Here is a 21,453-nt window from a genome sequence, read left to right as displayed (position 1 = left end):
CTCATCCACATTCTTAATGGTACCACAAAAATTTAAATATTAAACAGAACTCTAATGTCACCGCGTCGTGGCATGAATTTGGGTGGAATGTGATTGAGTTTTTATGTGCATTACTATTAAATATTGTACTATAGGATAAGGGAGACAATGCAACTTGAAGCTGTAAGGAAATTCTTTCGTCAGATAGAGAATCGCGACCACAGTTTGTATCTTTTCCGCTCTAAAGAGGATCGGAGACACCAAAGCGGCAAAAGCGTTCTTTTTTGTTACGGAGATTTTCAACCAAAGGGGGCATTACAACTCTAACAACCCCATCTAGGTCAAGCCTATAGACCACAACTTCAAACTCAATTTCTTACATTTGGTTAAATCAATCGAACCTTTTGATATATACACTTCTTTCACAATCCTTTACAACCAACCACACCAACAAAATCAGTCGTGTTGACTAAATGGAATGGTTTGTTGGTTTGAAAATAATAACCATAAAATCGGTTATTTTAATATTCTTACCACAAATATAGCATAAAAATGCGTAATGATCACAAACAGAGATGGGGCCAAAGCGAGAATATCATAGCATAATTGGGATACCTGTAGTACAGAAGGGGTCGTTGCATACTGTCGTTTGTTAAAAATTACAAAGGTTTGCTTTTATTCTGTCCAATGCCCTAACTTCCTAGATACGCTACAAGGGGTTGGGTTTTTATATATTTCTGACCAAGCGTTATATGAAATGATATTTAACAAAGTGCACATTTTATACACAAAGGGAGGTTGTTAAATATGGAGAGAAAACGTCAACATATAGAAGTAGCACAGCTTAAGAAATAGTTCCGTACATTATTTAAACTTATTCAAGCCATTCCAGGTCAAAGTTCATACCGGACAATAGTCTATCCCACGAGTTCTTTCCAAGCGTTTTAACGTCCGCAGTTTTTGTCTGGACTTTTTCTATCGTTATTGTGCTTGACGTCGTTTTCACTTTTGTCGATGTCTGGATTTCCTTTACCATTGTCTCTTTTGGCGTTGTCCGGACTTCCTCTGCCATTTTCACATTTGAAGTTGTGTGGATATCTCCTTGCATTGTCAGTTTTGGCGTTGTCCGGATTTCTCCTAACGTTTTCACTATCGGTGTTGCATGGATTTCCTCTACCTTTTTTACTTCAGGTGTTGCCCGGACATCCTCTGTTTTCACTGTAGGCGTTGTTTGAATTTCCTCTACCGTATTCACTTTTGATATTGTCTGGATTTCCTCTGCTAATGTCACTTTTGCCGTTGTCGGGGTTTTCTGCAACATTTTCACGTTTGGTAATTTTCTTTTTATTTCATGTTTCTTTTCATCGTTCAACTCTATTTTTTGGATTTTCTGTTCTGGTCTCAGTGTATTTTCTTTTTGTGAGCTCAATATTGTAGGTGTCACTGTTGTACGTGTAATAACTGTTCTCTCCTGTTCAGTACGTGGTGATAATAACTCCATGCCTTTGACACTTGTCACTGTTTGTTTCGTCACTGCTACTGTGACAATTTGCCGTTTCGCTGTATTCTGCACATATGCTGTAGTTTCTCCTAATGTAGATTGATTTATAGACTTCTCAACAGGCTTTGATCCTTCAAATGTGTCAAGTGGGAGACTAAACTCAAACTGACGAGTACCTGCATAGCAAAGATATGGAATATAAGCTATTTCGCCATACATGCATACGACTAGTTGCGGTAGCCTAGTGTTGAAGGATTTCGTTATGTTGTGGTGGCTTAGTGTCAATGATTTGCTATTAAGGGATTTCGCTGTTGCAGTAGCCTAGTGTTAAGGGATTTCGCTGTTGTGGTAGCCTAGTGTTGAGGGATTTCGCTGTTGCGGTAGCCTAGTGTTGAGGGATTTCATTATGTTGCGGTGCCCTACTATTAAGGGATTTTGCTGTTGTGGTGCCCTAGTGTTAAAGGATTTCGCTGTTGTGGTAGCCTAGTGTTAAGGGATTTCGCTGTTGCGGTAGCCTAGTGTTAAGGAATTTCGCTCTGTTGCGGTGATCTAGTGTTACGGAATGTCGCTATGTTGCGGTGGCCAAGTGTTAAGGGATTTCGCTATGTTGCAGTGACCTATCGTTAAGGGATTTAGCTAAATTACGGTGGCCAAGTGCTAAGGGATTTCGATATGTTGCAGTGGCCTAGTGTTAAGGGATTTAGCTATGTTGCGGTGACATGGTGTTAAGGGAGTTCGCTATGTTGCGGTGGACCAGCGTTAAGGGATTTCGCCATGCTGTGTTGACCTAGTATTAAGGGATTTCGCTGTTGCGGTAGCCTAGTGTTAAGGATTTCGCTGTTGCGGTAGCCTAGTGTTAAGGGATCTCGCTATGTTGCGGTGGCCTAGTGCTAAGGGATTTCGCTATGTGGCGGTGGCCAAGTGTTAAGGGACTTCGATATGTTGCGGTGGCCTAGTGTTAAGGGATTTCGCTATGCGGCGGTGGCCTAATGTTAAGGGATTTCGATATGTTGCGGAGGCATAGTGTTAAGGGATTTAGCTATGTTGCGGTGGACTAGCGTTAAGGGAGTTCGCTATGTTGTGTGGGCCTAGTGTTAAGGGATCTCACTATGTTGTGGTGGCCTAGTGTTAAGGGATATCGCTATGCGGCGGTGGCCTAGTGTTAAGGGATCTCGCTATGTTGCGGTGGCCTAGTGTTAAGGGATTTCGCTATGCAAATTAAAGATCCCGGGTTCGATCCCTGATCCCAATTCAAAACCATGTCTGACTACTCATTTATAAATATCCCTATGCGCATAGGGGAATCCCAACATGACATACAACTCAGACACAACTACTTAAGGTTTGAAAGAGCGTAAAACAATGAAGATATTTAGGAATTACTGAAAGGTATTTGATATAGGTATTTGATGTTTAAAGTCAGTATTTTGCAAATTCTATGGTCGTTATAACCATATAGTTTGCCAATATAACCTATCATTGGTCAAATGATGTCTAATGTGTTTCATACCGATTGTTAGACCATTAGTGACATACTGGTTCTGACTACGGATAGCTCCATTTACCTGATCAAGATATAGGGCTCATGGCGGGTGTGACAGGGGATGCTTACTCCTCCTAGGCACTTGATCTCACCTCTGGTATATTCAGGGGTCAGTGTTTGCCCAACTCTCTATTTTGTATTGCTTATGGGATTTATGAGATTGATCACTATTCGTTATCTTTGCCTTTCATATTCTTTATTTCTTTCTTAAGATAAACGTAAAGCACTTATGACACAGTATTGTAGTAACATAGTATACAGATCTACACAGATAAGACCATGATCTTAGAACTAGATACGTAACTGTCACGTGATTTAGCATTAGAAATGACTTAGATGTTTGTAAACACCGATTCAAAACCAAATAATTCTGGTCAAAACAGGTGAAATATGTATGACACGTCGTACAGCCTCATAAATACACACATACGATAATTTAAGTGTTTTACAAGATACACAAAAATTTGAAATTAAAACAAAACAAAACAAAAAACTGCCGATTTCTTCATATACAGTATATGTGTGTGCATGCAAGGTGAAGACAACGAACAGTGATCAATCCAATAACTCCTACAAGCAATACAAAATAGATAGTTGGGCAAACACGGACCCCTGGACACACCAGAGGTGGGATCAGGTGCCTAGGAGGAGTAAACATCCCCTGTTGACCGGTCACACCCGCCGTGAGCTCTATATCCTGATCAGGTAAACGGAGTTAAACGGAATATAGATAGATAGATTCATTAATTAGATATTGTTTAACGTCCCTCTCGAGAATTTTTCACTCATATGGAGATATATAGATAGATAGATAAGGAGTCTTTATAACAGCTTTCTCCTTTACCTTGCTCTGCTAAGTACAAGTTCTGTACCCGTGTTCTTTTGGATTTACTTTCCTTTATGGCGTTGATGACGATCCGTTTTAATTCTTCAACATCTTCTGTGTCCCTATCACCGACAAAATCCACTATATAGAACAGGTGAACAACAGCTGGCATTTGTCTGGAAATGAGATACATTACGGTAGTAATAATCATATTGAACCTGTGTAGTTCTGTGCTGAGCTTGCACTTTTACATCAAAGTATCAGAGGATCGCCTGAATGTTTATACAGTAGCAAATTAAAGTATCCATGTTTTACCCTAGTAACATAGTTTATGCTATAGTAAATCATACTGTGACATGTTATTACTATAGTAAAGTAGAAACGTTTACTGCTTTCAGACGTCTCACTGAAATTAGACTAATAGAGTAGACTAAATAGATCCTGAGAGAAAAATCCATTGGAGTAGTAGAGACCATTTTCCCTACTTGTACGCCGAATCGATATATAACAAAGTACTCAACCTATTACTGAAATTAAGTTTAGTGAGGGCATGTGCAGTGGCTTAAAAAGCTGTTTGACTTTTTTCTCCTACGTCTATGAATGTACTAAAGGGAAACATGTAATATTGTGGGGTTTCTTCTCATTGAATGACGTTATGGTCATGGAAGAGTTACCTTCCTTAAAAAGTCCTGTTAAACGTTCTCAGAAAGTAATGCACACGGACTAAAGGATATCCTTTCGATGATTTTTCAGTATCTCCCTCGGATTATGTGGTCTATACAACTTCTAATCAATAATATGTGATAATTTACTATGTAATCTTACGTTTTCACAATTGTTATACACATTTACCTGCATTTATGGGGGGAACACGTGTAATAATTTCTTTCTTGAAACTGATTAAATGAAATATTTTATGACCATAATGAATCATAAGAATATAAAGTACTCAATGAAAGCTGAGGATAACGAACAGTGATCAATCTCATAACTCCTATGAGCAATACAAAATAGAGAGTTTGGCAAACACGGACCCCTGGACACACCAGAGGTGGGATCAAGTGCCTAGGAGGAGTAATGTAAAACTACAGCGACGTACGATTCGGTTATCGCACTTCTATAGTTACATATTATTATCATATATACTTAAACATTTCCATCAATGCTTATCAACATTTAGAAATCCCAAAAGAACTATGCAGATCAATTTATTCTGAATATTTCATCAAACTAAAAAGAGAATTACGGGACAAATTCGACAACATTCAAAACAAACATAAAATTATGCTCATCGATTTTCTCGGCTTTTTTTTTTATCTTGTCAATATAACACCACAATGTACGAATATATATGACGTCATGGTCTACTATGGGATGTAAAATAGTTTAGAAAGCTATGATGTGATAGTTAGTAGTGCCATGTTAGTGACTATCATGACATTGTGGTTCTTAAATAGCATATTGCAATCACGTGATCAGTACCCTGCCTATCCTCAACAATAACGTGAATTAAGCCCGGTTCCCCAGTAAGGCAGTCCGTTTCACTGGTATTAAACTGATGTACGTAACTGCAGTTACGTACATCCCAAGATGGCGGAAGAAGAAACAGGAAAATTAGAATAGCGATGTTTTTGTCTTTTAGAAAGCAAAGTGAAATACACTTCACGAAAGAGGATGTCTATTTATATCAATAGTTCACAATTGTACCGAAAGTCATGATGCTGTCCCGAATTTGCTGCAATCGGTATTTGAAATACGTAGATTGATGTACGTAACTTTCACAATATGATGTACGTAACTTTCCGATTTGCACATAAAAGATGTACGTAACTCAAAAGATCTCCATTAAACTTTTATTCATTTGTTCTTTCAAAAAGCCCGATAGAATGCCTTCATCAATAAAAATCACATGTTAAATAATGCTACCAACATGCCATCAAATCAAACTTTCAATTTAAGCTCTTTTAAGAAGATTTAGGAACGTTCTTTCATATCTATGATGTAGTACCTATAATGCTATAAGTTAAAGAACAATCAATCAAAAAATGGCATAGCCTTAGTAATGAAAATATTTCAACATTAAACAGTGAAATTAGATATATTTCTGAATTTCACAATAAGAATTTTCACAAAAATCGGATGAAAATGGCTTTCAACAGATTTTTTGTTGTTGAAAAAATGTAATTTTATATGAAGAAATATGAAAAATTCGACGTGTTACAACACTTGTGTATATCATGCATATGCAGACGAGAACGCGTGAAATGATATTAAAATAATATATCAAAGGTAATTAATTGGTATTAATTGTTCTCGGATAAAACAGACACTGGAGCTCTGAAGATCACATGAAAAATTTCCAGGAGAGTTAATTCCAGCAGAGTAATTGAGTCTACGTAGTATTGCAGCAAAAGAATACCAAACAAATCATGTTTGTCAACGTATCCTAAAGAAATACCTGGTTAAAACATCCCCCAAATATTTATGCACATTTTACCCCCCCCCCCCCGCCCAAAATTAATAATAAAAAATTACTGAAAATCTACATAACCTGAAAAATATAAAACATCTTAAAATCAAGATCTTGTAAGCTTGTGAAACATTCATACAAGTTAATGATAATGATGTAAAGTTCTCCTTTAAATTAAACCTTTCAAAATACCCAGAAAACCACCCCCAAAACATCCATTTTACCTACCCCCCCCCCTCCCTCGACAGAAATACTACGGTTTTGTTGGACCTCCAAAAGACACCAAAATTCAAAATTTGTCCTCCCAAGAATAAGCATAGTCTTTAAATGGTACAGAATTTGGAGTAATACCCCCCCCCCCTTTTCCCCCTGTGTGCAGCATCTGTTCGTATCAAATATCTCAAGAGGTTATAGAATGAGGTGTTTTTTTTAATCGCTAATGGCATTCTCTCTGCCATAAAGTATGTGCATTACTTCTCTGCTTGTTTAGCTGCTTAGAAAGCAAGCTTTAAGGTTTGTCGAAGTACGAGTGAATTTCACAGTTACGTACATCATATATGAAAATTACGTACATCAACCAAAAATATTTTAATGAGTTACGTACATCACGTGTGTTTTTACACAGGAGTTTAACTCGTCCATTCAGGAGAAACAAACGGATTTTACCATTCTGAACGATAAAGCGTAAAGAAATACACAAACTTGACTAATTAATATCACTGAATAGTTGATAGGATAAGATATAATCTGAATTGAAAAATTACCCGTTTCTTCTTCCGCCATCTTGGGATGTACGTAACTGCAGTTACGTACATCAGTTTAATAGCAGTGGTTTTGTAACCGTGAGATCAAACTTCCAATCTTGGTCCCTCGTATGTGTGACGCCCGGTAGGTAGCAGTGGAATTTCGTAATAATGACAACATATACCCACTCATGGGAGATCAGTTTTAACGTTTCACCCAAAAGATCGGTAACTCTCACAGCGCTCTGCGAAGAAACAGTTACTGCCTCTTGATTACATCATATATTATAATGCTACGAAGGTATGGGCGTGACGCGAAACCACGCCCTCCAGGTCAAAAAACCACTGAACCACAGCAACTGGTAGATCAGTTTGATGACTAATTGGTAAGGGTTGGTACAGAGTGAAATAATACACAGACCTTTATTAGGGTCACTCAGTTACCTGACCAGAGTATCCCGTCCCATGTACCCTTCCCAGGCGTACCGTTGTCACCCTATACTGCTCATTTCCAATAATAAATCATTTCCGCATATTCACTCGGAACTCACCTGGCGTCCTTTAGTCAATGTAGGTCAATAATCCCGGCCGCGACACACCTAAGTCGTTAAAACAGGTAGTGACAGTTCCATCGCCAAACGCTCGGCATCAGATGTGAATGTCACGGGTCCTCGGAGATGAAACCCGTGGCACGCTAAAGAACCTTCACTGCTTAATGGCCGTAAGCGCCGAGCATAGGCCTAAATTTGAAGCACTTCACCTGTCTTGGTGACGTCTCCATACGAGTGAAAAATTCTCGAGTGAGACGTTAAGCAAGATACAATCAATCAATCAATCACACGGTCTGAAAGGTGTCGCTTTCGATTTGAGGCAATAATTTAAAATTCTACAATGCTGGACTTTAAACAATTAAAAATTTGAAAAATAAATTGTCAACAGAAATAAGATCTTAAAGTTATTGTTGATTCCGTTCTCAATAAGAAGCGTTCGGAACTTCCTTTCAAATCGTTTAGCATTCATTCCCAAACTATTTAGCGTCCGTTTAGCGTTTCACTAGTAGTACGCTTGGGAGTCTGTACATAAAAAGAATATTCAAATCTGACCTTGAATAAATATATGTGCTAGATGTGTTTAATAACTATTAGTCATTATACCTGCCATTGATATCAAATAAAAAAAACAACCTCCAATTACCTATTTTCCACTTCTCAAATTTTAGTGAAAAGTAAGTTTTCTTACCTTGTGTTTAGAGATTTGCATTCCAGGAAATGGTGTCTAAATTTGGTTGAACGGAGCGCTTTCTGTACCTGCAATATTAATTCGTTAACAGCATAATTACAACATACGTCATTACAACTTCAAACATACCTGAAATATAACACCGCTTGTTTCCAACAACCATTCTGACCAATGAGTATGTAGTTCGAAAAAAGTTCATTCGAGGAGAAATGTAAAATGAAATACAATCGTACTGAGAATTAGGAAGAATCATAGGGCTGTCCAATATGACCTTAGAAACCGAGGTCCCGTGTCGCGGCACAATATTTACCCGTATTGCTGTAAGCGCTAAGCATAGGTCTAAATTTGTGGTACTTCACCTACAGCTGGTGACGTCTCAATATGAGTGAAAAATTCTCGACATGACGTAAAACAAACAACCATCTACTCAGCAAGAAAAGAAGAGTTGCTGACGCTACAACATTTAACAAGAGGACAACAGGCCTTATCACTCACCTTGATACTAGTGAAAAAGTATCACTGTTTCCATGGGCTATGAAATCTAGAAAAAAAATTCTGTTCTGAATATCTAAGCTAAATTCTAATGTGCAGCAACAGTATAAAACAAAATGTGTTCTTGAAACTTCACTGCCTTCAAAAGTGCATACACTGATGAAAGGCTTTAAATAATAGGTGTATTAACATTAAAACATCAAAACATATGACTAATTTGGACTCATTCTTAAGTCATAACCCTGGGTTTTGATTAAAATTCACAATTTTTTGTACATCCTTTTTTGCTATTCCTAAGTATACATTTATATTTAATACAGTATCAGCAAACTTGCACATAAATATTGTATACTAAGTTTGGCCCCACCCTGGGGGCAGAACCCTTACTCTGGGGATCATCAACTTTACAATATTGGTAAAAGACTACCAGCTCTATCCATTTAGTTTCCAATTTAGTATCAACAGCATTAAATATGTCATTTAAGTGTTTTACACATAAACACAATATAACAAGTTTGTCCCCGCTCTGGGGTCAGAACCCCTACCCCGGGGATCACTAGTTTTTCTTACACGTGTGCGGTTCTTCAGAAGATTTTTGGAAATTGATCCATTTTTGCCCCGCCCCTAAGGGCCCCAGGAGTGCAGGAGACCTGAAATTTACAATTTATGTCTCCCTTGTCCCAAAGATACTTCATACCAAATTTGAAAAAGAATTGGACTTGTAGTTGTCAAGAAGTTAAAAATGTCTATTGTTCACAAATTTAATAACTGACCATTTTGGCCCCACCCTCATACCAAAACCCCTACCCCTGGGATCATCAAATTTACATTTTGGTAAAGGACTACCTGTTCTTTCAAATATCTATTTAAGTTCAATATAGTATCAACAGCACTAAAGAAGATGTTATTTAAGTGTTTTACACATAAACACTATATACCAAGTTTGGCCCCTCCCTGGGGGTCAGAACCCCTATCCCGAGGATCATGAAATTTACAATTTTAGTAGAAGCCATCCTGCTCTCCATCACCATGCATTTAGTTTTTCTTTCACATGTGCGGTCCTTGAGAAGAAGATTTTTGAAAATTTGTCAATTTTGAACAGTTTTTGCCCCCCCCCCCCAAAGCCCCAGGAGTGCTGGAGACCTGAAAGTTACAATTTATGCCCCCTTTGTTCCAAACATGCTTCATACCAAATTTGAAAAGAATTGGACTGTTAGTTATCAAGAAGTTAAAATGTTCAATTGTTAACGTACGACGGACGACAACCGATTGCAATGGGTAAACTCAGGTGACCTAAAAATTATGAAGACGCCCAAACTGACCGCATTTGATATAAATTATACAGAGACTGTTGACGAGGAGTTGACAAAGTGAGGGGTGCCTGTGAGAGTGGACATCAATGTAAATTCTGATTCAGAGTCAAATGAATGAGGATGAAAATGAAAACAAACATTCTCAGGGGAAAATCCTAGCACAGATTTTCCTGGAATTGGTGAACGAGCATTCTGAGAGTATTACATAAGCAATACATGTCCCCTACCGGACACCTCCAAAACTCGAGAGTATGTGCATTGAATGTTGTGGGTTTTTTTTTTTACCTTAAACATTGGTACCAAGTCACCGCACACTCTTTACCCACGGACACTCTATGGGTAATGTTTCGTTGTTCATACATTTGACACATATAGGTTTTGTCAAGATATGGAATATTTTATTCAGAACTCTTATAATAATTCAACACATAATTTCATATATTCAAAATGTCAAAGCGTGTTGCTAAAACGCGGAACGAAAAATATTGTATACATTAATGTTAATAGGAGGTCATCATTTTGTAAAATCAAAAGGTTTAAGAACAAGGGAAGAAGAAATTACAGAGGAAACGGGAAGTCATCCTCAGAGTCCACCATGTGATGTGTTTTTAAACCATAACAACGTGCTATGAAAAATATCAAGCAAACTCCTTTTCCCCGCGTAGTCATTTTCTGCTCCAATCCCCCAATTGTGAGAGTATGTTGTTTCACAAACAAACCAAAGCCAAAAATAAAATAAATCTACCGAAAAAGACTTGAATCATAATTTAAATCCCTCCCCTCAATGTTGCTACATTATTATTGCTGCCAGCGTAAGGAAAGATTTTATGGGCCTATTCAATGAATAAGAAGACGTTTTCACACACATACACTGAACAAACTATTGAAAAAGATAAAATTATTTTTTTCAGCAAATATCACCACGCATTGCCATTTTAAATCGAACTTGCTTTTACTCGAACAAGAGATCTCTAATATGAATGAACTTGAATTTAATATTAGTTCTTAACCCACTGTAATGCACACTTTTGTACGTTTATGTATTACATAAAATTTTAAAGCGAACAAGTCCGGTGTGTAGAAAACATTTGCCTCATTTGGTATAGATTTAGGTAAAATTGGCCCCCACGAATTTACATGATTCAACAGTATAATAAACAAAAATGTTCGCGTCTTTGAACAATCGCTTAGGTATTGCACCTTATTACAGAACCAGTGAGGGTATTATACAACGTGTCAAATCTAAGACATTAAAATAGGTAGTGATTTAGGTAAAGTGAAAGTCGGCATGTTCAACCCGGAAAAGATAGAGCGGGAAAAAGGATGAATCAACTAATGAAAACTAAGTAAAAAAAATATTAAAACGGAAGTAATGAAAACTAAGTTCATGACCCTAGTTAGAGGAATTAACAGATTTATTTCATGATGCATGAAAAGGTTAACAGAAATATGTGAAATGAATTAAACGGTCATCCCATTATTAATCTGAATAATGATATAGAGAGATTTAGGTTAGAAATCAACTGTTAGATGTCCTCACTTATTTAGGATTGGAGTGTTGCGGTCACTAGGTCTCTGCTAGTTAAAAAACAATAAATCAAACACAAGATGTTTAACTTGTGGACATAATAAGATCATGAATTGTCGTTGTTTTATACATACCACACTCCCTGTTGTAAGTAAAACCATACACTGTATTATGCGTAAATATATGTGCGTTATAAACGGTTTGCCGCAAAGGGTGGGGACATATTAGGGACCGGTCAATATTTATTCGGAGTTGAGACCAGTGCAAAATGCCAGACGACACAGATTTTTGTGGACTTACAAATTGTTTTTATTTTCAAGACTTATAGAACAGTGATATTTTTATTGCAAATGTATCGATGAAAAAACAAATATATATATAAAGTATTTGATATTTTTAATTCAAAATTCTGACACGTATCTATCATACAAACAATAATACTGAACTGTATGCATGCTTTGATTTCAATAAAGACTCTTAATATAGGGTACCCAAGTTAGCCTATATAAAAACAATAAACCAATACGGAATATCGGAACCATTATTTCGTCTCCGATTCTGTCCTGGTTTTAATATTAGTATGCTCAGCGAGATCACGTTTTCTGCGTTAACTTGGGCAACTTTTCGGTAAGCAAGCACATGTTACTTATTTACTATCAGATATAGTGAGTTCAGGCATATTTTAACATCGTTTTTGAAAGTTGATGGATGGGAAACGAACGAAAAAAAAAAGTGCCGTTAAAATTATATGAAAAATCTTAGTTACCAAGAAAAGGAGTTCTGCCCCAACCCCCAAGTTGTAAAATAGGGGGGGGGGGGGTATTCTTCCGTTCATGAACTGAACTCATCAATGAAACCTTGCATTTCCACTACCATTCACCGCATAACAAGTGACCAGCTAATGAATCGATCTTTGCATGTACTTTAAATAACAAAATTTAATGTTGTTTGTGATTATTTAAAGCAAACTCAGGATAACGGGGTGGGGTGGGGCTACATGTTGGTGCATGTACGTTTGTGGAGATCGATTTATAAATAATTTATTATGATTAATTATATAATTTCATAGCGGTCGGCTGTTTTAATAAAGTAAATATCCACATAAGTGAATACGGTGTTGTACATAGACTTTTTCTTTGTTTTATCTCTGCTACCAAACATCAGAAATTTAATCCAATAACTCATGTTTTGGTACTAGGACATTCACTTGGAACATAATGAAAAATAATCTTTAAACCAGGCAGATGTTTTTGTATCAGAATTGAGCCGTCTTTAGCCATCCCTTATTTGTATACAACAGTTGCCCAAGTGACGCATAATTTTCGTAACTTCTTTTTCTGAAGAGTTCCAAAACTTTCTAGTTCCGATATCCCATATTGATATAAAATTCTACTATGTATTCTAATATATTCATACATAATCAATCTACATTACTACCAAAGTTCATCTCGAAATTCCGTATACTTTCCAAGATATACAGAAATGAATTCGGAAAAATGCCTATTATTTTTTGGTCGACTTTTAGCTGGGCCCTGGCACTATACGACTAAACAGAATGTTTGAGCATTACAACAAGCCATTACATAGAATGCGCAGCGTAAGATGTCATTTTTGAAATGAATTTCTCACTTCATTTCATAAAATGAAGTCCGTAATAGCTCCCATTGACTGAAAATTGTAAAACCTTCTGTACTTTCGATTTTTTAGGCACCTGCCCTGGCATATTCACCATTTTTCATTTGATCGACCAATGGAGAAAGGGCTATCCGGAAGTGATGTTAACTTCCCGTCCTACCTTTACCGAGTTCAGAAATAGACGAAATCTGAAAGTTGATTATCGCCGACCAATGAACTTTAACGAGAGATGAAACCTTGATAGAGTTGGTACTACATGTAGAGGGTAGAGGTCCGCGGTACCGTAGGGGAATCATTGCCATATTGAATCGAAATTTGCGCTGAAAATTGCAAGCGATGCAGCTGGTAAAAAAGCAAGATGGCGGTGTGATGTATCTTGTCGATATTTTATTCACAGAAAGACATCATTTTAAAATTATATTCAGAACATCAAGCACCTGTACATTGAATTTTAAGTAGTCAACTGAGACGTCCTCAATATGAAGATCTTACCTTAGAGCAAAATAGAACGTCGTCTTGTTGGCTGTTGTGTGTGCCATTGTTATCGACGCTAAATGTCACGTGGAGCCTGATAATATCTGGGGAAATAAATATATATGAATTCAAATTAGAGATTTCCTTTTAGGGGATGGTGGGCAGACAATGGTTTCTGAGAAATGAAAAAAAAGGTTATGATAACGTAAATAGATCAATCTGATAAATCCTATAAAGAATACAGTATTGAGAGCAAGGCAAACACAGATCCCCTTGAGAACACCAGAGGTGGGAGCAGAACATTCCCTGAAAACGAAATAATCTGCATTTCATGGACTAAAGGTTCAGGTCTTAGACAGGGTATGTAATTATTTTTATCAATCATAAGAATTAAGTTTATAGTGCTTATCAGGCTGAATTGAGACTCCTGCTGAGGTTTTGCAACTCGTCCATGAGTCTGGACATCAGGATTGGAATTTGAGTTTCAACCAGTAACGTAGATTTCTATGAATTGCGGAATAACTGTCTTGTCAATTATAATTACGATCATCGATGCTGATTAAATGATCGCCAAGCGAGTTTCATTGGAGACTCGACATTCGTTTCTTACTCGGACAATCGAGCACACAAAGTATGAACAGAGTTTAAATAAGCATAGTGACCCCTACCAAAATGTTAGAATCCATGACTGGTTTAATTGCCCCAGTGTCTTGTAAAAATCCATTACGAGTACAGAACAAGACTAGCATTGACGGTGTTTAACATGTCCGTTAAAAGGTTATACAAAATATATAGGGTGTTTACATTATAAGGTGTTGGTTTTTGAGATATTGATTAGCAAAAATTTAATCATAAGGGAAACCAATACACATAATTCGTACAGATTCACAGAGATGCCCACTTGCACCTTAAATCACGGCACTTTTAATATCTGATCTACGTTGTCCGATACTTTTCTCGCAAGTAAGAACTTCTTTATCGTGAATATTTCTCGCCATGAAAGAGGCCTTTAGTGCTCTTGCATTTGTTTCAGATAATCTGGTTTTCAGCGAATCAGTTCATCAATGGCGAATTGCGAAATAAATTTGTCGCGAATAAGAGTTGGTTTACAGTGTTTAGGTCAGACTTCCGGTTTAAACTAACCCTGCGAATATGATATTGTCTACCAGTTTTGTTGTGATTTTCCAACGCAGTGCTGCGAGGCATTGCAATGGATTTAAACATAAGAGTTGAATGACAGGGACATGGACAACTCTTAAGGATGCTAGTTATTTGTTTTATGAACATGTATTGGTGCAGTATCAAAACTTCATTGGAAGCATCGTTTGTATGAAAGGTGAAGATAACGAACCGTGATCCATCTCATAACTCCCAAAAGCAATACAAAATAGAGAGTTGGGCAAACACGGACCCCTGGATATACCAGAAGTGGGATCAGGGTCTAGGAGGAGTAAGCTTCCCATTTCGACCGGTCACACCCGCCGTGAGCCTTAATCTTGATCTGGTAAACGGAGTTCTCCGTAGTCAATATCAGTGTGCGAAGAACGGCCTAACAATCAGTATGAAACATCTCAGACAGGATTTAACCCAATGATAGGTTATATTGGCAAATTAGATGATTATAACGACCATAGAATTTGCGAAATGCCGACGTTAATCGAGACTGTTGGAACCTTTTTCATATTACTCGATGAGTATAAATGGCCTGTGGTTAGATATTGACTCATAATCGGGTACCATAATTGTCTCAATGGAATGTTTAATTCTGATCACCAATGGTTCCAGTAAACGACGCACATCCCTTTATATTAAAACCAACTGAACAGGCTTATTTCATATTACACACACAAATCGTTCTGAAAAGCAATATCATGCATACTGTCCTTAGGTTTCCTTGGGATACGGTTTCTTCAGTACCCTTGCTGAGAGGCGACTAAATGGGGCGGTCCTTCGGATGAGACATCAAAAACCAAGGCCCCGTTTCATAGCAAGTGTGGCACGATAAAGATCCCTTCCCTGCTCAAAAGACCGTAAGCGCCAACGATAGGGTTAGCACCGGTAATGATGACGTCTTTATATGAGTGAAAATATACAACTAACTAACCACGCATACCTACCTCGTTGTTTTACGTAACTAAGGGTAATCCCCACAGCCACTCCCACAACAACAAACAGCATGAACATCACTAGAAACACAGCTGCCAGGCGGCTTCTCCTAGCGTTATTCGTGTGTGAAAGGCTGTTGTTTCTGCTTGCCCTGAAAGTCGACATATTCGATAGACTTCCAAAATTACTTGATGTGCTTCCGGTCCTGAGCGAAGTTGAATAGATGGATTTAAAATTGCTGTCGATTCCTGGGTGCCGATTTATGTTATAAGACGATTTGTCCCACGCTGGGCCTCTACAGTAGAGGAAACCCTGAAAGAAATCACTTATGTTCTCATACCACTGCTTAAAACAGAATACTATATCATGACCAGTTATGTGAATGTTTATTTTCGCGTTATTACTATTTTAGCGTGTTTGAAACTTAAACAAGAGTGCTAATTGGTATTGCTTTATACATGTAGTATGAAATTCTCAACTGTGCTAATTCCTGATTTTATCCCCAACTAGTGTATTTCAATACCACTAAAGTAACACGTATGTAGCAGAAAAGGAGATATATGTTAAACTATCAGCAGATCAGGTGAGCTACAGAATACACGAGTAGCCCCAAATCCACGTCAGCTAATACAGATTGATAAAAGGAGAGGATAACGAACAGCGTGCGATCAATCTCATAACTCCTATAACCAATACAAAATAGAGAGCTGGGCAAACACGGATCCCTGTATATACCAGAGGTGGGATCAGGTGCTTAGGAGGAGTAAGCATCCCCTGTTGACCGGTCACACCCGCCGTGAACCGTATATCTTGATCAGGTAAATGGAGTTACCCGTAGTCAAAACCAATGTGCCATATTACATCACTGTATCGTTCTATACTAGAGTTTAAGATATTTATACTCCTTGCAAACGCAGATGACTGTAATTTCCTTGTCCGTCCGTAGACAATTTGTCTGGAGTTCATCTTTGACACCGATGAACAGATTTGATTGAAAATTTGTGTATATCTATGAATAATGAAGTTCTACACCTGCTATTTTGATTGATATTTTTAATATCAAAGAAATTTACGGTTTTTTTCCTCATTTGGTTGGTTGGTTGGAGGGTAATGTTGTATATCTTAAAAACCATTTAACCTCAGTGAGCTGTAAAGTTACATTTATTTTACAATTTATAAAAGTTCTCATAGAAATTTGATGAGATGTTTGTCCGTTTTCATAAAATGTTCTTGCATTGATTGCATATTAAGAAAAATACTAAGTAAATTATTTTGTTTTGCCGAATGCAATTATGCGAACTTGAATATTAATTTTTTTTAATATTACATGGATACAATGAAAATCCACAGTAAATAAAGAACAAGAGCCACGAATACCCAAATATGGCCCTGTGATTTTGAGTAAAATAAAGTATCTTCATTCCAATATTTCATCATGGTATGAAATAGCTTAGACCTTCTTCTTTATAAATCCAGTGTGTTTTTTCCGCGAAAATTCACGCATATAGAAATTATAACATGCAGAACCCATAACAGTTGTGTTAGTTTTGTAAAAGCTGATAATATCCAACAATATGCACCAAAAAATTGTATAACCCCCGGGCATCGATCCAATAAATCTTAATGAATTGTAAATCAGTATATTACATACTGCATAGAAGTTAAGAGGGTTTTTTTGGATCGAGGCCTGGGGGATAAGTGAATTTTTACTTTTTATGTTCTGCAAATAACCGGAATTTTACATTCCATGCACGAAATCCGAATACTTTTCCAAACTATAGGTTTAATACAAATCGTAATATTTAAATATCATAGTTGGGGATTGTTCCATTGTCTTTTTACGAAACCAGTAATTATTCAAAGTTAATAAAATATGATTATTTCAAACAATATTATTGAAATAAAACCGGATCCGCGCCATCGTAGGAATCGGGCTATGTACATCAATCGACCCCCCCCCCCCCCAAATTTCAAATAGATTATATGCTCAATATATGAACTTGAATATATATGTAACCATGTTAGGTATAGTTACAAAAACCTTGCACTAGTTAACAGTTTTAGTTATTTGATCAACCAATTACGAAGCTAAGTCCTCCAATCCACTCCAGATACAATCGAGATCCACCCATGTCGTCTGCGCCTTTACTTCCACTCACTTTCTTTATACGTTATCACACTATATATATTTGAATTATCTGAAGGCCGTTGAATTTAATAAATATCTGGCTTCACATGTTTCATCTCCGTGCATTCAGTTTTCTTGGCACTGATGAGCATGTTGAAATCGCTGTCGCAGTACATAAAAAGACAGTTAATAAAAAGGAATAATAATAATGAATAATTCGAAAATAAAAAAAAAATAATGTAAAAAGAATGTTAACGAAAATAGTGTATATTTCATTGTTTCAATTATATTTATCATGGAAAATTCAGTCTTAACAGCAAATATTCAAAACCACAAATCTTATAACGAAATAAAAAAGACAAATGGAAAAAAGAAGACGATATCATTAATACTGATTAAAACAGAGGTGAACATATGAATCACACTCGTTCCTGAAGTAAAAGTTTATGTATTTATTTTTAAAATATATTATCCTACATAATTAAGTAAAATATTACTAAGCATTATAGAAGGAAGAACTGAAGACATTATTAAACCACTGTTCTGCTTAGGAAGTGTCTGATAACGGAAAAAGGTTTCCCTCATGCATTTTATGTAAGATAAGAACTAAACCTATATGACAGGAAGAAATGTGAAAATGTTAAGATAAGCAAATTTTATGGTGTTAACCCCTTGATTGATAAAATTCTTGTTTCTATTTATGTGAAAATAACATCCGCTTCATTTTGTTTGCACACTAACCAAATATATGCGAGGAGGGAGTTTGGTTCTATTATATGTAGCACCTTCCATGTAGCAGTATCAGAATAAGACTTTTTGATTAATGAATTCGTTTCATAGATGTTATGGAGTTAATGATAATAATTAAGGCATTTTGAAATACACACAGGTCTAGATATTATTGTAATAAATGATCCGGATAGGAAACTAATGAAATTAGATAAATGGAACATATTTTACGTGAACATTTTCTTAGCCAAATGTAAAATAAATTATATCCATATGGCTAAACTAAATGTTCATGTGTTATTCTGTACATGTACGGCTACTTTTGTAACAATTTCCCTACCCCCCCCCCCCCCCCCCCCCCACACACACACACACATCATAAACGTAACTCCCTATATAGCAAAACACAAATAAAAGTGTGAAACATAGGATTAAAATGTTTACTCACTGTCCAAAGTTGTACATGTAGCAAAGTGCGTCTGAAATAACGCCGCTGTCCGAAGCCTGGATATTACTGTTTTTGGCGTGATTACATGTACATGCGGGATAATAATAACACCCCCCAAATAAATAATAAAAATCCGCAAACTTATAAAAGATTGTTAAAAGAAGTGATCAATATGCAACATAAACTACATGTAATATTGAAACGCACACACATAGGTCAATAGATCTTATTCGTAAGTCAACGGTTGGGTCCACCGTGTTTTCGTGTACATTTTAAGACCCCCCCCCCAAAAAAAAATATCGGTATGTGCAATAAATGGTTATACAGTTAAAATATTGGGATTGGGTTTATCTTCATGTCATACTTAAATAACAAAGCTAAGTAAAGAGGTACTGAATTAATATTACTTTAAAACCGTTGAATGGTTTCATATATAAAATTTTTAAAAATATAAAGAGAGGGAAGGAGACAAACAGAGAGAGGAGAAAGAGATGTACAATTATACTATATAGGTGTGTGTTTTAATATAGAATTACCATAGACAGATTTAAATATTTACCATATCATAATTAAATTGCACTGAATAGTGTTTTTGTTTCACTTTTATACCTAGAGAACTTTCACGTAAAAGTACATGAGACGTTGTAAAATTGTGACGTTACCTTGCAAAATTGCGACGTCAATAACAATCTGGCCAAAACAATGGGTACTTTGAAGGTCAATAACTTAAAAAAATGAAAAGATATCGGAAAAAGGATAACATATTTGAAAAATAGATATTCTTGGTTTCTGTCCCCGAGAATAATATCATGTTCTGACTAAGGGCCATTTTTGGCTATTCGTGGCTCAGGTTCTTTGACATCGTATATATCAACATTGTGTACGTTCTCGTTATAAAACAATGAGATGTCATTGTTGTAAATATATGAATTCTAACACAAAGGTCTAATACAAAATAATAATTATCAACCGTAAAATGGTTAAGATAACAAACAGTGATCAACCTCCTAAATCCTATAAGCAATACAAAATAGAGAGTTGGGCAAACACGGACCCCTGGATATACCAGAGGTGGGATCAGGTACCTAGGAGGAGTAAGCATCCCTTGTCGATGAGATTCATTCAGCGTATGCAAGGTGAAGATAACGAACAGTGATCCATCTCCTAAATCCCATAAGGAATACAAAATAGATAGTTGGGCAAACACGGACCCCTGGACACACCAGAGGTGGGATCAGGTGCCTAGGAGGAGTAAATTTCCCCTATCGAGTGGTTACACCCGCCGTGAACCGTTTATCCTGATCGGGTAATCTGCGCCATTCGTAGTCAAAATCAGCGTGTAAAGAACGGCTTAACAGTTGGTATGAAATTACTATACATGTATTTTAAAAATGTATTTGAATTCCGACTTAGAAAATAATACTTTAAAAATAATAAACATTCTAATTTCTAACTACGAATATGATGATACTTTTAATCATTCTAGGGAGTTCGGGAAAGGAGTATCAATATATACCTTACCTCATTGAGTTCTGATTCCCGTTGAATATTAGGTTGCCACTTCTGCTTCTCCCAGCTCTCGTTCGATGACAATTTGCGTGCAATTTCGTCTACCTTGTCCTTCGACATTTCAGAATTCACATTTATGTTTTGAAATATGTCGTTTTTGCTGTTAATGTAAAATGTCTTGAATTTTCTCTAATTAAGTTAAAGTATTACGGTCTATTTATACAATACAGTGGTATCTAAAACTCATGAAATCCTAGCACAGAAAATCAGGAACATTCAACGACCCTCACATCAGTACAGAACTGGAATCAGACAGTCCCAATTTTAACACAATCAAAATTCGTATAAAAACGTTTAGTCCAAAGGTCATTTTTCTTTTTCTTCTTGACGTGGTGATCTGCGACCTAAAGCAATACTCATCAATTGTGTACGTACGCAAAACTATGTGGTCAATTTTTCAGAAAAAAAATACCACGTGCATTGTTTTATAAGTAATAAATCTAGTAAACAAATTAAAAAATACAGTATAAAAACAACTACGAGCTATTTATTTTAATAATTCAGGTGTTTGAAGTTACTTACGAACTTAAACATGCTCATTTGTTTTTTTGTCGGAGGTGACGATAAGAGTGCGAAATTTATCCCAGCGAAATGATATATGTTAATAGCATTCCATAAATTATTTAAACTGACAAAACAAATGTAAAATTGGCAATATAAATAATCCTAATGATATTTTAAACCACGACTTACACGTTTTTGAAATATTTAATTTACAAGAAGTAAGGCG

General features: G+C 36.4%; 1 protein-coding gene across 1 annotated transcript; it reads right to left on the bottom strand.

Moving 5' to 3' along the window:
- Positions 1-486: 486 nt before the first annotated feature.
- Positions 487-21,120, bottom strand: LOC125662028 (uncharacterized). The gene is made up of 6 exons (XM_048894206.2): positions 20,676-21,120; positions 15,861-16,161; positions 13,762-13,847; positions 8,302-8,369; positions 3,868-4,025; positions 487-1,656 (listed from the first exon to the last, which is right to left on the bottom strand). Exons 1-6 carry the CDS (start codon positions 20,781-20,783, stop codon positions 854-856), a joined length of 1,524 nt encoding a protein of 507 aa, XP_048750163.2. The 5' UTR covers positions 20,784-21,120; the 3' UTR covers positions 487-853.
- Positions 21,121-21,453: the final 333 nt, after the last annotated feature.

Source organism: Ostrea edulis, chromosome 8 (assembly GCF_947568905.1).
Source record: "Ostrea edulis chromosome 8, xbOstEdul1.1, whole genome shotgun sequence".
Taxonomy (NCBI): Eukaryota; Metazoa; Mollusca; class Bivalvia; order Ostreida; family Ostreidae; genus Ostrea; species Ostrea edulis.
Note: the sequence above shows the minus strand (reverse complement) of the source record. Positions and strands in the feature narration are given on the sequence as shown.

What these genes read in the sequence shown, in the direction of transcription:
- LOC125662028 (XM_048894206.2), bottom strand. Translation starts at nt 20,783, where the DNA reads ATGTCGAAGGACAAGGTAGACGAAATTGCACGCAAATTGTCATCGAAC. An exon ending in TAGTTACGTAAAACAACGAG is followed by an intron (nt 13,848 to 15,860) that starts GTAGGTATGCGT and finishes TTATTTCCCCAG; the next exon opens with ATATTATCAGGCTCCACGTG. An exon ending in TGCAAATCTCTAAACACAAG is followed by an intron (nt 4,026 to 8,301) that starts GTAAGAAAACTT and finishes TCTCATTTCCAG; the next exon opens with ACAAATGCCAGCTGTTGTTC.